The sequence below is a fragment of the Rhipicephalus microplus genome, chromosome 1 (genome assembly GCF_043290135.1).
Source record: "Rhipicephalus microplus isolate Deutch F79 chromosome 1, USDA_Rmic, whole genome shotgun sequence".
NCBI classification, from domain to species: Eukaryota; Metazoa; Arthropoda; class Arachnida; order Ixodida; family Ixodidae; genus Rhipicephalus; species Rhipicephalus microplus.
Window position 1 is genome coordinate 220,608,216 of NC_134700.1, and position 16,477 is coordinate 220,624,692.

Here is a 16,477-nt window from a genome sequence, read left to right on the forward strand (position 1 = left end):
GTAACGCGTACTATGTTCGGTTGGCCATGCAATGTAGTTTCTCAGTCTTTTACTCAGCTCTGTAGCTTGCTCATACTGTTTTTTTCCAGTTCTTCTTCACTGTTTTTACTATAAAGACGGAAGTCTTACATGACTCCTCAAACGTGTAAATTGATCGACTGCGTCCTGCGCCGGAGGCGTCAACATGGCACGCAAAAAAGTTATCTTCGCGAGCTCATGACGCATTGATATAGAAAATTAACTTTGCACGCTTTTACAGTTTGCGCAAATTTTTTACAGCATTGTGGTGCAACCTCTCAAGCACCGTCATCCTAGCAAACTTTTATTGGTAGCGCTGAAGTCTCTGTTCTATGCAATGAATGTGTGTTTTGATATTTTTCAAGCTGTGAGGAGCTGCATGTAGCTCCGCCTGTTTGGCATATCACCTCTACACTTTGGTCTTTCAGTGCATGTATAATTGAAAACGGTGAGCATTTCACTCATCAAGTTTCTGTATTACCTACTGGCATGGAACGAGGAAGAGGCAGCCGGTATGCTCACCTTCATGAAATGCGTCATTATCCATTGCAGCTATGTCAAAGGGGCTCATATGCACAGTCCGATGCAGCCTCAACAGTCTCCAGCTTGCTGACGTTTCTTGTCGACGCATGATGCATCTTTTTGCACTAAACAAGTACGCCGATAGGCCGTGGAAAATCCTCGGCACAGCGTCGGCAAAAGTTTCAGAACGCTTTCGATTAGCCAGTGGTCCACGGGGACGATGTAACTCTCATCGAAGAGCTTTTCGCACACACGCACATTCAGGAAAACAAATGTGAAACCACCGGTTTTTCGTCGTGGAATTGCGCGCTTCCACTTTTCCTGCCAATCACTGTAAACAGCAAGAACGTGGAGACTTTTTTGTCATTTCTTTTGTAACCGGATCGACAACCAGGTACCCAGCAGGTATATGGTATCTTTCCCGATCTCCAGGCACAGCACACTAGGCACAATAGTAATCATACGGTGGAAAACTACGCGATGGCACGCCACGATAATATGCATTGACCCCATAGTGGCACTAGCAGCCAGCTTCCCTCCGGTCAGCCCGATGCCCCGCACGGTGATGCAGCGCGACCCCGCGGCTTCCTCTCGCAGCACCCAAAGCTCTCTTATAGGGTTACGGGGAAGCTTCACGACCAGTAAAGGTATTGAAGGACTCTGGCAATATTTTGAAAAGCAAAGCCTGCTAGCTTATGCAAAGTTCACATTGTCATGACAACATTAAAACAAATGTGAAAGAAAAATTTAAGACAGATGTTCACACATCGGTGAGACTCGTCAGCAAACGATAAAAGCGACAGGTACACAAGACGTTGAGGTGAACTAAAAAGCAAATTTCCTTCTTACTAATAGATAACGATGCTGTGCTAAGACACGAGTCACCCTTCCTAAGAATTGCATGAGCTTCCAGAACCAGACGCCCAAACTCTTGGCAATAGCTAACAACTACCTTGCATGAAGCAAAGTCGAGTGAACATCTGCATTTACCACATATAAAGAGGACGAAAGAAACAGTACAGGGAGCTGAACAAATGACTCAACTTCATTTGTGACATGGACCAGTCCCCTGCCGAAAGCTCAGAATAAATGTTATGTTTTCCACTGTGACCCGTACATTTATATCAATAGCCAAGAATATCATTTTGACACTGTGCGTGTGTGTGTGTGCATACAGTAGAAGCTCGTTGATTCAAATTCAAGGGGGACTAAAAAATTGTTTGAATTAGTGGGCGGCTGCTAAAATGTACAAATATTGCACCACACTGCGCAGGCAGAACCCAAAGAAGCCACCTCCAGACTCGTTAACGCGAACGAAGTGTTACTAAACGTTTGTGGCAGGCGATTTTGTTTAGGTTCATGGATCTCAGCGAACAGCATTAGTTCATCAATGATAAGCCAGAAACAAATGCTGACAAGCATTCATGTGAGTACTAAGCCTTAATTCATTTACATGTTCTTAAGCATATTCACTTACATGGCAGAGTTAATGGAATGAACATTAAAAATAACCAGGGTCTCTTCTGCATGTCCTCTGGACCACAATAAGGTTAATTCAACAACAACAATAAGTAATTTTCATTTGCTTCCGTTTCTTCCACTGCAACCCCATGATCATCGTTTGTAGCTTGCCCAAAGAGCTCCAGCACAGCACTCAAAATCTGATCTGCTAAAAAATGCTCCTATTTTGTTGTTTTGCATCTTTGTTTGTTTGGGAACTCTCATTCTAGTGTCATATCATCAAGAACATTAAAAAAAAACTTTCCTTCCTTCGATTGATACTACGACATGCAACTCTGCAAATTAAACTGCTCCCTTATACAGAATTTGTGAGACCTGTTTTAGAATATGCTAATGTAGCCTGGTTTCCATATATAAAAAAACTAGTAAAAACATTAGAGAGATGCAGAGAAAGGTAATCCGATTTATTTATGATGAGTATAACCAAACTGCCTCACCATCTCAACTAGGTAATCAACAGAGCTGGACTACTAACCCTACGATATCATGCCAAACTGGCTCGTCTGAAAGTAATATACCAGCTGATGCATAACTTACTGTCGATAGATACCACACGCCACTCGTCTAAATCGGAAACAAGACAGACCCGTCATAAGCACATGATACCTATCCAAATCTGAAACACGACTTAACCGAGTTCAATTACCAAGACTTTCCTGCGCGCGCACGCACGCACGCACGCACGCACACACACACACACACACACACACACACACACACACACACACACACCACAGCTTCTAAGGTATCAGCATTTAAATAACTGCTTGTTTATCAATGTTTCGATACAATCTTACTACAATCATATATATCGATACAATCTTATATATATATATATATATATATATATATATATATATATATATATATATATATATATATATATATATATATATATATATATATATATATACAGTTGCTAACAATTTTACCCCAAGACACCAACAAGCTTTGCAGAAAGCCAGGAAGCTTTCGTTGCAGCGTGGCTAGCTCTAATCTCGGGGCAAGGCTGGAGGCAAGGGCATTTCGGACGCCCCTCCGGATATTTTCGAAATCGAGACGCGTATTTCTTTTCTATCGTCTGCTATTGCACTCACGCATCGCCTGTGATAGGCAATGCGCCAAGCACAGAAGGATTTTTTTTGTAAGGACTGACTGACAGTTTCTTTATGACTTCACTGCACCTTGTTTGTTGTACTGTCGTGCCGCCACACGCACAAGGCTGCAGCGATAAATATACAGCATGAAATAGCATCTCACTGCTCCGTTCATACATGCGCAGCACGCACCCCGAGGAGATGTAAAACATATCAGCAGCAACCATGCCTATGTCCTCGACTTTTCAAGCACGTAGTGCCGTACCAACGTCACTAGATCTAGTAACGTTGGTGCCGTACAACGTCCCACAAACACGGCCTTCACAAAAACGGTTTCCAAAGACGGGTACTCTTACCACAGCAACGCGCGATGACATGGTGCGGTCTGTTGCGAAGGCAGAGTAGCGAAAGATTCACAACGCAGCACGCAGCTAGTGAAGTAGTCGCTCGTCCCAAAGCGGAGCGGGCGGATGTAGCACTCTCGTAAACCGCGGGAATAGCGGGAATCTGCAAGGTCCCGCCAGTGCCTCCTTTATAACTTTCAATGCCTGGTAAAAGCGGAAGAGAACAATGGGACTACTCCGTCGGCGCGAGTGTGGCACCTCGACACCAGATGCCGCCGCTTAAACAGGGTGCTGGAGTTCGCTACTCACCGCAGCCGCCGTGGTTCTGGCTCCGCGCTGAAAAGTAAACAGATTAAATCCTTAATATTCTTCTCTCAAACCTCAATATATCGCGGCTGTAATCGCTGAATTATGTTACCGAGTGTTTCAGAGATCTGGTTGCCAGCTTTCACGCACTAGCCACAAGCGAAGAACGCCACGCTAAATGAATACCAAAAACATGCCGTGTACGCACGCACCTACATGCTTGGACATGATGTACATGAATTTCCAACGTTGACTTGCCTTGCATAGCAGCTCTATATTCTGCAAAATTAACCCAATTGATGCGATACGAATACATTTTGAAAAAAGAAGCAACGTTTATTCGTAAGTACCTCTATTTTCGGTAGCCTCACAGTTTTGCATATTTTCTTGACAGGGGCTTTTTCGCGAAGTACTTGAAAGCATCATGCTTGTCACTGACAGTGAATGCATAGTTCACCAGCAGGGGCCGCAAAAACCGAACAGATATCAGCTCCATTTCTTGTCCTTCAACATTTTTCGACCAACTGTCTGCACGTCTTTCGCAATGAAAACCCGTGTCAATAAAAAAAAATAACAGAACTTTATTTGTTAACCCACCCCTTATGTAATACCCGCTCGGGGGTCTTTAAGGAAATAAAGTGAAGTGAAGTGAAGTGAAGCTCTGTGAGTGTCATCCATCTCCTTGCACTTGAGCAGGTTTGAAGCACACAATGCTGGCACAACATACTTAACCAGGGTATACAATGTATTTTTTAGAGTCGGATTGTCCTTCAGAACAGGATCTGCAAATGCCCTTAGCACGTCGACGGCAAACAGCAACTGGTCTGACGGGTAAAGTAGCCCAACTGGGTCCTGGCTGCGGGTGAACTGCAAGATAGGTTGATTGCTCGCTGGCTTTGTGCAGACTGCAGTGCAACTTCCACAACTCATGTGCTCGTTTATGACGCGGGCAATATAGCCCCCAACATAAACAGTTGCAGAAATCTCAAGTGATGGCAAGTGCTGAGGCAAGACTGTTGCATTGGGCCGTTGCAAAACACATGCAGCTCTCTGTAGCTGAGGCGGCTGCTGTGTTAGCGAAGGAGAAGCTTCAGTGAGCAGTGTGCCTGTTGACATTTGGGCACATTCTCAGTGTGCAACGTTTGATGTCATGCTGGATGCGGCAAGTCCAGTTTTTAAAACCTTCTCCAGTCTTTCCAAAACAGAACGAACATTCAGCATGTCATTGCAGCCAGAGGACATCCGCAGTGTTCCAAACAGCGACTCGATGGGGTCACTATTAAATTTACGCGTGAGCACAAACAAGAACTTCTCCTCTGTGAGCAGGTACTTGATACAGGCAACTGTGGAATATGTGGTCAGGAGGAATGCTTCATACGTTTCTTTCGTCGAAAATTCCTTTTGACTTCGACAACTTTTTTCCAGTTCATCCAAGTACATGGACAGCGTGACCTCGAGCCACTCCAGTCTTGCATCTTCAGCATCGTCAAACTGCCGAGTGTCAGGCCATTTTTTGTGGATGTGCTGGGTCGTATTGCTTGTATCATGCAGCACGAACCATCGATAGATGCTTTGCATGAAAATGATGGTCTGACCTGCAGCTGCGAATGATACACTGGATGTATGCCCAGTTTGTTTCTGGTTGTGTGCCATCGATTATGGGAGTGCATATTTTGTTATATCACGTTGTTGATGATGATAGGGCAAGTTGGGAATGACGTACATGCGTGCGATGTATCTATTAGTGTTCGCTTCGAAATAAAATTTTCAGTTGCTAGTATAAGCGCTTGTCTGTGTCCTCTTTGAGTGTGTGTATATTTAGCGCTTGTTTCACCATGAACCTTTACCAACACGCCCAACTGGCAGTCATCCATACTCTTTTTTTTTCACCCCCTGTGATAAAAGAAAAAGGAGACGCGCGAACCTTTTGTGGCCTCGAGAACACAACACTGTGTGTCATTACCCTCGCCTTTGAAACTCTTAGCAACGTGCTCAAGCACGGCTTTCGGACGAATACACCGTGTAAGAGCACTTTAATTGCTACAAACGCAAACAGAAATAAAGTTGACTAAACTTTGCAAACGAATGAGAACTATGAGCGTGTATATTGTGCGTTCACATAGGGTCATTTACAGGTTAATTGACGTAGCGATATAAATTACTCCGTGCAGAATATCAGGCAATAAATAGGTTAAAGCCCATTCTTAGAATGCCTTATCTGAAGGATTTGAATGTCGCTCACGCTAACTTCGCAAGGAGAATAATTAGGGCGGGTAATAAGGAAAGTATACGCGTAACTCGAACTTCGTATTTGCAAAAATATCTGCAATGCCCTCCATTTCATGGTTACAAATAAATGAATAAATGAACAAAATAACAAATAAATACGTAAATAAATCACAATATCAGCGATCATGCAATGTAGAAAAATAGCGTGGATGGTATAATAATTCCCAAGTATCAATAAAACAGAACCTAAGTAACAAATGCAGCCTCGTAAATGCACGTGTGCTCGCGGGCGTCAGGCGTTCAGCGCGGTGCGAAGCGCTCTCAACACGGGGAACTTGTTGCCACATTCTCCGAGATAATCGTCGAAGTCCAGGTCGAACACGGCCAAGCCGTTGGCCATTTCCGCGGCGAAACCGGTGCTTTGCGGCCCCAGCGAGGACATCCATCCTCGGTCGCCGTCCCAGGCCACGAAACACTCGCTCACGTTGTCGTGCCATTGGCGCCAACCTTGCTGCCTGCAAATCTCGCGGTACGGCACGGTGCGAACGAACGTGGCCGGCGACCCGACGTCGTGGCGACTACGGTTCTTCAGTTTGAACTTGAGGCCACCGAGGGAGACGCCGATGAGGCAACGAGGCACCGGAATCTGCTCGTCCACAGTGACGCTGTTAGATGCGTAGTCCACGTCATCGTTCTCCATGGGGGACAGCAGGGTTTTCGAGAGCTGGTAGATGAACTCGAGCGACGAACCTTCGTGGACGCTGCGGCGAGGGTGTGGACAGGTGGCGAAACCCAGCTGCGGCTGCCTGCCACCGTAGCCCTGCGACGGTGGCGAGATGACCAGCATGTCCTTTGTGTTGGCGTATATTTCGGTGTGGTAGTATCGCACCTGCTGCCGCAAATCTCGCGGCAACACCACCGCTACGGTCACGCCCCGCACGGCCATGAGGAGGTCGTGGACGCGTGCAGCGTGCTTCAAGAGTTCCACGTCCTCGATGTAGACGGCCAGCCCTCCGACGCCCATTCTTAGGAGCTCTTCGGAAAGGTCGGTGGCAAAGCGAGCGGTGTTTCCCAGGGCTGCGTCCATGTGGTGCACCAACAGGCGGTGGCCGCCCAAGGTCAGGAACAGGTGACGTGCTGGTAGAAACTCGTGACCGACGACTTCCAGGAACAGTTTGAGTCTCTTGCTGACCACCACCTGGCCTTTGGCGTTTACGTCTACGCAGCAAAAGGCGACGTCCGTGCACAGCTGCACGGGGAAGTCGTACACGGAAAAGCCCGGAGAACGGATGGTACTGCGGTCATCGTAGAAGCAGAACAGCAAACCCGACGAGGCATGATACTTCCTCACGGCGCCCGTCTTCGCTTCGACGTCCACCGCGTGTCCATCGATGCTGCTAGTGGTGCGTGTCTCTTCTGACGTCTTTGTTGGTGGTTCCTTGGCCCTAAGATGCGTGAAGGACGACTCTGTAGAAGCCGCCCTGCTTGTGGGCCCTGACGTCGAGAACTGGTGCGTCGACGATCCCTGCAGTGAAGACAATCTCGAAGCCTGTTCGAACGAGATTTGGGGTACGTCTAAATCAACCAAGCCTTCGGCCACTATTTCGCTACCGTTCTTTACGGACGTATTTAAGTCATTCTCCCTGTGGTCCTCATAGCTCGTGAAAGCCGCCGTTGCGTTGTTGTCGGCTACAGAGGTACCGTAGCGCTCTCCAGAAGCTTGAACATCATCGTGAGGCGTTATGCGGCGCGCTTTGTTCCCGTGTTTCTTCTGTAAAACACCCTTGATCTTGTCAGCCGAGAGTGAAGCCGAACGCTCCGGATGGACGTGCAGTTCATCTGGCGCTGTTCGTGGAGGCGCGGCGTCTCTTCGAATGGGAAGCACGCTTCTGTTGGCAGAGCTGCTCACGGTCTCGTCAGTCACGTCCTGCCCCAGGTCGCGCTCGATGAGCGTCAGCACCGTAGCGACACCGCACACTCCCACGAGAGACATCACAGTAAAGATGGTGGCGGCCATGCCTTTGCTGATGCCAAAAGACTGGGCACCACGCCGAGCGCGAGTCTTGTGCAGGAACGCGAGTGATGACTCTCCACGCATACTGCAACAGGCGAATATGAATCGAGAAGGCGGGTCAGTGACCGGAGAGCGTCTAAAGCAGATGGCGGCTTCGGAAAGAATGAAGAAAACCGTTGCGAGAAAAAGAGCGCTCCACGGCCTCACGCTGCACGTGATGATGATGATTATGATGATGACGCCACAAATATGGCTAATACCCACTCATGGGGATCGGCCCGTAACTTTATTTGAACCAAAGGCTGTGGAGAGACCGTTTCTTCCAGCCACCCTAAATGCTCACCGGATGGCCCATATTCGGTTTTACCGATCTGAACTGATCAGCTGAGCTTTTACCGCGTCCCAAGCTGCTCTGCGGAGACTGAATTTTCATCCTGTATTTTCCGCACTCCTATAAATTGTGTTCTGATGACTCGTGCAAGTTATGTAGCACGAAACGCGCCGCGGTTGGTTGATCGAGCGAGAGATGATTTATTTGAAGGCAAAAGAGAATGATGTGATGAAGGGTGATGATGGGGACAGAAAGAAGTTATGCGTATGTACAATAACGACGTAGCAATGTGGCTTCGGTATAGTCTAGTGTCCAGTCCTGTACTTTCTAAAAAAAAAATAAGCTTATCACCACCCTCACAACAGTTTTTGATGTTGTCTGGTCACACATCGTTGATCAAATGCCACTTTGACTAAGTGTTTCCACACCTATTCCTGCCAGCGTTTTTCTTTGCGACACGTAAGTTAGGCAATCACTATATATATATATATATATATATATATATATATATATATATATATATATATATATATATATATATATATATATATATATATATATATATATATATATATATATATCAGATTCTTTGAACATCATTCACGCTGGACCCGACGTATTGTATGCAAGAAAGAGACGACGAAACTTTCACGGAAGCGTCTTTACTAAACGTTTTCAGCTGGTGGACCAGCCTTCGTCAGAGTAATGACGAATATATATATCCGTCGTTTCTCGCACTTGGCAACGTTCAAAGTTCGGGATGTCCGCACGGCAGTGTGCGTAGCGGCGAGTGAATGCAACACCCAAGCGAATCCGGTGTATAGCAGACTGAAGTTGCCTCGTTTCATGCTAGCCGGGAGGCCAAAAGTCATCTCAGGGTCTGCTTCTTGTAGACGCTTGCATCGATGGTCTGGCTGCGACCAATAGGTTGCGCACTCTCTCATGAGCGATCTCAATAAAGAGTCACTTCTGGAGTATGGTACTTTCACGTCAAGAGGGGCGCTAAATTAACACAGCGCGGCTCTTCTTTAGTATCAGGAAGCTCATTGCCTGCCAGTTCACAGTGTCCAGCGATCCGTTGCAATGCATGTGATTGGGTGGCCATTTCTCTGGGTGAGGTCGAATGCCTTAATGAGTTCTAAAGCTAATGTAAAGGTTTTTCCGCTCTTTCAGCAAGAGTTGATGGCTTATTGTAATGCAGATTTTGAGTCAGGTAGTATCAACAATTTACGTTAGTCAAACTTTGTTATACTAGGCCTACCAGACACCTGGTGATGGCCATTAAAAAGATAGGAAGTGACTGATCATGCAAATCGGCTTATTTATCCAGCCGCTTATTGTCCCACTGTAAGCGCTTCAATCAAGAAGAAATAGACATGAGCTGGGCATGTAGCGCGTAGGCAGGATAACCGCTGGCCATTAAGGCTAACTGACTGGATTCCCAGAGAAGGCAAGCGGGTGAGGCGAAGACAGAAAGTTAGGTGGGCAGATGAGGTTTGGGAGTGTGCGGGTATAAAGTGGCAGCTGGTGCCAGCAGCAAGCACATGACCGAGTTGACTGGCGGAACATGGGAGAGGCATTTGTCCTGCAGTGGGCGTAGTCAGGCTGATGATGATGGTACCATACACGAGGTGTGTGTCAATAATTCTGGTGACGTACTGCGTAAGCACGGATCATTGCGGCTATCTCATGCACAAGGGAAGACATAAGTAAGCTCGGCTGCAATTCAAAACTGTTATGCAGTGTGGCATGCTAACAATTGGAGGGAGCAATTGTCACGAAACGTAATGCCCCTCTCAAAAAAAAAAATCTTTTCTTTTTAGAGACTATAGGTTTCGCGGATTTCTAATAATGGCTTCGCCCCTGATGTCTGCACATCTTCATTTGAGAACTCATTTAGACTCACTTCGATGGATTCAGACTGCAAATTCAAGCAATGTGAATAAATAATTAACAAAATAAATGAGAGAGACTGAGTGTGCTCCAAGAAATTAGGCAGCAGAAGGTTAGACGGGGGCGATGAAATGAAGAAATGTGCATGCAGGTATGAACGAGAATCAGTTAACGTTTCTCTGAGCAATTACTTCGGAAACGAAAAGGAGAGATCTTCGTCCTGCTGCACGGCACATACAAATTGTCTCGCGATAATTAGATTCATTATGTTACAGCGCGACAAGAATGAGAAAAAAAAGCTAACGCACACATACAACAGGTCAGAGCGTCAGGACAGCGCTGTATCGGCTGTATCCTACCGTTGTCAGAAAGGAAGAGGAGTTGGCACCCGAAAGCGCCGTGTTCCAGAGCATGTAACACTTAGCGACCCCTCATCATCCAGTTACGTTCACCCCGGTAGGGGCCCCGCCCTGGGTTGGAGGACGGGCCCTTTTGTTTTGGGTGACCAGCCCTACCTGGACTAAAGCGTCACATCCATGATGTGAAAATTCTTAAGATGTGATTACCTGGTTTCATTGTAAGCATACGCAGCCTGACAATGGGGCGTCGGTGGTTCAGTGGTAGAATACTCGCCTGCCACGCGGGTGGCCCGCGTTCGATTCCCGGCCGACGCAATTACATTTTTTTTTGCTTTTATTCTTTTTTTTTCGCCTCGCGCTACATAAATTTATCTCAAATGTACCCTTTAGATCGGGCGGTGGCTAGCGCCACCAAGCCTTAATACTTAATGAACCAAAAACTAGATTTATTATTTTTTCCTAAATAGTGAGGTTGAGGATTCGTACTTTGCAGTGAAGGGTTTAATTTTCACACGTGCCTTGAATTTAGCCACCAATCAGATAACCTACTTCTAGTTAATTCTACCCACTTTTTGACCTCCCTGTCCCTGGCTACAGTGTACCCTTCTAGTACACTGTATCTTGGTGCTGCGGCAACAGCGCCAGCGCTTCTAGAGGCGTAGGAAATTCTCATATGTAATTCTTATATTTGCTTAAACTTTGAGCCTTTCTTAAAATATGTGACAGTTAAGTGCATTTTATGTTAACAGAAATACGTGAAGTTAGTTCCATACGTGTACTAAATGCAAATGTTGCCTGTATTTAGTGCAAAACAAAAAGTAATCTTTCACCGTTGTCCGCAACCCTTTTGCACAGTGAAGGAGGTCGCAATCGGTGCGGACCGAGTGCGAAAAATGAAGCCGGCATACTTACTTGGTGCCGGGGTAACCGTGACCAGGCACGCTGCCAGTCGTCGACCCCATCTCATCGAGCATCTCGCGGACCCCTGGACATCCCCCGGGCTCTGTCCAGGCCTTCACCGTGACTCAACGCCCGGGCACCACAGCGCAAGCCATGGGAGCCAGGGCCAGGACGGAAGCGTGATGGCTTTCGCAGCGCCACCGCCGAAAGCTCATTGCTTCAATTTCAGCGCTCCAGAAGGGAGCACCGTCGATGACATCATAGATGCCCTCGAAGCCGTGACCGGCCCAGCCGGTATCAGGTCCCTCCAGCACATGGGAGGAGCAAAGTTCGGCGCCGCAGCCGCAAATGTCCATGCAGCCACCAAGCTGAAGAGCCGGGGCGCCATTCTCTTGAACGGCGAATCAGTTCCACTAGTCAGCGTCGGTCCTGAAATAGTCCACGTCACCATTTTCCGGGTACCGCTGTGGGTAGGCGACGCAGCCCTAGCGACTGTTCTCTCCGCCTACGGCAATGTGCAACATATCCACGAGCCAGTGTTCAAGGGCCACCCTGGGGTTGGCACAGGTGTCCGCGTGGTGCGAGTAGAAATGAAAAGCCAAATACCGAACTTTCTGACAGTTCAAGGCTACAATGTCATGTGTGACTACCGGGGTGTCAAGAAAGTGTGTTCTAAATGCCGAAATGCTGGCCACATTGCCAAAGACTGTGCCACGCCCCGTTGTACGCGTTGCAACGTGTTTGGACATGCCACAGAGGGATCCGCAGAACCGTGCCACAAGTGCTCGGGCAGCCATGCAACAGCTGACTGCGTACGTCCGAAGTCCTTCGCAGTGGCTGCAGCAGCGGCGACCGAAGAACAAGCGTGTACCGAGCTTACGCCCGCACTGCAAGATGATTATTCGGCGCTCGAGCCTGCGAGCGACACCGACACAAGCGATACTGACGCCCATACCGAACCACAAAATCCAGGAAACCTTCCTCCCCTGCCTGAGAAAGCCTCGTCTACCCTTCACGACCCGTCCGAGACCAGCGACTTCCCGCCGGATGCCTATGAAGACCACAGCTCATCCAAAGCTGAAGCTCGAGTACCTGTACTTAGCAGGGATCACGAGTGCTACAGCTCCGACACAGTTGGCACCACCAGCAGCTCTGAGGCGCCGAGAACTTCGATGGGACGCGGCACCCGAACAACGGGACGTGCAGACGCTCCGGCCATCGGCCCAGAAAAGACCACAACGGTGATTATGCCACTGACAACGACGAGCACCCACGCCAGCAAGTACTCGGCTCAGACCCGCAAACTGAGCCTGTCTAACCCTATTTACCGGATTACAGGTGCGGCCGCTGGTGCGAGTGTCAGTGCCAGCGCCATGGAAATAGACCGTGCAGCCACCAAACGAGCCCACCCACCGACCAGACTCTGAGGGCTCTACGGACAGTAGTAAGCCCCAAAAATTCGCTAATGCTCTGACGACGTCAGAACATTTTTCTCTTTAGTTATGTTCACTCGTTGAGCGCTCGCCCCACCCTCTGCAAGGGGCTTTTCTGAAGTTTGCGCGCATACTCCCTTTTCAAAATGGCTACTGTACATTTTCTCTCCTTAAACGTCAGGTGTTTCAGACGCCAGGATAAGCAGAGAGAAGTCATGCACTTCGCAAGATCACGTCATGTTGATATCCTCTTCTTACAGGAATGTAACTTTAGATCCCCTTACGATGTGCAATCCCTTTGTTCGCATTTTGGAGTCGAAGCCTTCTTTTCGCTGACCGATTCAAACATGTGCGGAGTTGGAGTTGTTTTTTTGACACCAGCGTTACGACGAGGAGCACACTGTGTCTATGGTTTTGACGGTCGCACAATAGCAGTAGACTTTGACCTTCACGGCAGACGAGTAAGGGCGCTCGTAATATATGCCCCAGCTCAACGTGGGGGCACGACCTATTTTTTCAATTCACTCGACTCATTTATGTTTGACAGCTACCCTACTTTCTTGGTAGGGGACTTCAACTGTGTTGAGGACACCGACAGAGATGCGCGCGGACGCAGAGAAAGCAGACAGTATAGCGGAGTTAGCGCATTGCGACAACTCATCCGCAACTTCAAGCTCAGGGATGCGTGGGTCGACACTCACGGAAATGGCTTCGTTGTAACATGGCAACGGGGTTCCAACATGACCCGGCTAGATCGCTACTATTTTCCCGAAGTGCTAGCCACACATATCTGAAGCTGCGAAGACATTTCCCACCGGACGTTCCACGCATTACAGACCACCTTCCAGTGTCTGTAAAACTTTTCATCGAACAGCCCACTACCTTTAGAAACCATTGTTAAATGGACACCACACTCGTGCACGACCCGGAAAGCGTAGCATTACTGCGCAATGCACTAAAGCAAGCGTGCGATAGGCCGGCTGAACCCCGCAGCTGGGACGCATTGAAACACAGTTGGCGCGCCGAGCTTATCAAAGCGGGGCGCGAAAGGAAAGCGCGCGTGACGACAGAGATAAACGACACGCTACGAAAAGCACGCATTGTACGCAGAGGCGAGACGCTGACGTTCGCAATGCACGACTATCTCGATCAGTTAAAGGCACGGTACGAACTTTTGCTACGTCTTAGTTCGCGCACTGCTGCGCAGACTTTTATCAACGGACGACCGGTTCCAGATCCAGCGGTTCTTCGAAGTGTTCGCAACGGCTCCTTGGGTGAACATATGCATGTTTCTTTCGTTCAGTTACCGAACGGCGAACAGTCTACACGAGCAGAGGACATAATGAGGATCTTTGAAACACATTTTTCGAATCACGTTGTTTGGTGGGTGACATATTCTATTCAACTATTGTGGAGTGTGCATACTTGTGTATTGTTTTTGATCTGCCATTATTGAGAATATAATTCTGTTTTGTTTATCAACTCTCGGCTCTGACTTGTTCTTTGGGCCACAGCCGGCGTCCGCTGGCGCGCCAAAAAGGACCACTTCTAAATTGTCCACGCTCTCGTGGTGCGGTTCGGGGGACCGATACTTCGGCCCTTGGAATTAGCCCGGCGATCGCCTACCTAATTAACGGGACCCGTGACAGTGGCTACTGCGTGCGGCTCCTTTTTTTTTGGGACGGCCACGCCGAAGCTGTTGCCAGAGCCTTGGTCCACCTACCAGTAAAATGGGGAGGGCTCAGTGTACCCAACCTTGATGTAATGTGCCGCATGTTGGCTCTCAAAAACACCTGGGCACTCTTAGAGAACTCATCGTATCGAGGCAGGCGACTCCTAGTGTATCTGCTAGGAACCTCTAGAAGATTTTTCGGTTTAGCAAACGACACGGGACCAGCTGCCGAACAGCCACCGGCGTATTACACACATGTTATAAAATCTTTACAACAATGGCGAAACGATTTTCCAATTCAGGAACTTATGGAAATGTCCCCACCGACATGAGCGAATTAATAGCATTTAAAAGCCTATCTGAAGAACAACGCCGGAAATGCCGGGCGAAAAGACGCTGGACTCTTACAAACACGTCTCTCCCCTCCGAGGTCCGTGACCTAAACTGGCTTAGGGAATGGGAGGCTTTACCAACGGCCGACCGCCTTGCGGCGTGGGGCGTGGCGCCCTCCGCCACATGCCCGCAATGCGGTCGCGTCGAAACACTGGACCATGTCTTCCATGAATGTATAGTAGTGCGTACCTTTTGGCGCATGGTTACCAGAATGTTCCAAACAAGTATGCAGCGGAAGTCTAGCCACAAGGATAACTTTGTCGTACTCTTAATGGCTATCGGAGCCTTCGTCTTATGGAAACGAAGGGGACTGGCCCGTCTGAGGGGACGCCCCCAGAGAGCCATGTTTCCCCTACTACATCGGCTAAGAAACATAATGCTTAAGCATCTTAACGCAGAACTAGTCATGCTGGGAGAGGAGGCTTTCCTCCGACGCTGGTCTACGCGATTTATTATTGTAAAAAAACAAGTGTCCATGCCTTTCCTCCCCTATTGAGGAGGTGGGCTACAGCTTGTACCACTGAGACATCACAGTGTGTATTTTTCTTTTCTTCCATTGAAACATGTCCTTTTGTGCAATATTGTTCTTGAGCTCGAGAGCAAATTTTCCTCACAGGTGAATACAAAACATCACCCTTCACTGTGAATGACCTCCACCAGTTTGCTGATATAGTCTTACTGTTTAAGTTGAATCACCTTGATGGCAATAATGTCCTGTCTTTGTTGAACAATTTTTGCATTGTACGTCACTGCATACACTATTATAAGTTCTTTCGCTGTATATAACAGTTTGCATTGTACATACGCATTGTTCACCATTGTCCATTTTTATGTGTGCACATAGGCTGTGTATGATATATCCGGAAATAAAATTCTCTTAAACTAGGTGGTGCCTTCAGGAAGAGGTGCGGGCATTGCACTGCGCTCGTGCTGACACCTGCCATTACCCCAAACTGGGTCAGATGGGGCATGCAATTTTTGGTATTGGGGGACTGCGTTCGCGCTATCACCCTTAATTTCAAAATCCAAAGGAAGATGTGATCCATTATCCGACTTATGGAATGTTGATTCGCTGTGCGTTGGGTGATTTTTATATCTGTGAGCAAACGGTGTCCCACAGTATATTACCGCTCCCCTGTAACTTACGCGGCCGCTGTCGATAGCGCTGGAATATTGTACGACACATGTATAGATGCCAACGCGCCTCACCGCTTGTCAAATTGATCGACGGTACTCCGTTCACCGCTGTCGGCATGCTATCGGTGCCATGGTGCATTGCTGTAATCAGACTTTCCGTTTACCGGCCACAAGTACGGCCCCAATAGAGTTTCATCTTGGACACACCGACTGCCGCCTTCGTCAACGCCACGACCACGTGACAATATTAATCTCACCAGGCCTCTTCGCTGCACTAATTATTGACCCAGATAATTGTTGTTTTCTTG

At 48.0% G+C, this 16,477-nt stretch overlaps 2 protein-coding genes, 1 non-coding gene and 1 pseudogene across 3 annotated transcripts in view; 3 read left to right on the top strand and 1 right to left on the bottom strand.

The window, feature by feature from the left end:
• The window catches only part of LOC119166953 (carbonyl reductase [NADPH] 1-like), a 41,042-nt gene extending 37,302 nt beyond the window's left edge, over positions 1 to 3,740 (bottom strand). The window contains exon 1 of the mRNA XM_075891409.1: positions 3,515 to 3,740. Within this exon, the coding sequence (XP_075747524.1) occupies positions 3,515 to 3,535 (21 nt within the window). The 5' untranslated portion in view covers positions 3,536 to 3,740. The remainder of the gene's footprint in view (positions 1 to 3,514) is intronic.
• Positions 3,741 to 10,878: 7,138 nt separating this feature from the next.
• On the top strand, positions 10,879 to 10,949 carry TRNAG-GCC (transfer RNA glycine (anticodon GCC)). The gene has a single exon. It is a non-coding gene; the product is annotated as a tRNA-Gly (tRNA).
• Positions 10,950 to 11,282: 333 nt separating this feature from the next.
• Positions 11,283 to 15,425, top strand: LOC142769276 (uncharacterized). The gene is made up of 2 exons (XM_075872388.1): positions 11,283 to 12,816; positions 12,873 to 15,425. Exons 1-2 carry the CDS (start codon positions 11,417 to 11,419, stop codon positions 13,006 to 13,008), a joined length of 1,536 nt encoding a protein of 511 aa, XP_075728503.1. The 5' UTR covers positions 11,283 to 11,416; the 3' UTR covers positions 13,009 to 15,425.
• A 485-nt stretch (positions 15,426 to 15,910) lies between these two features.
• On the top strand, positions 15,911 to 16,045 carry LOC119160198 (U1 spliceosomal RNA; annotated as a pseudogene).
• The last annotated feature ends 432 nt before the right edge of the window (positions 16,046 to 16,477 follow it).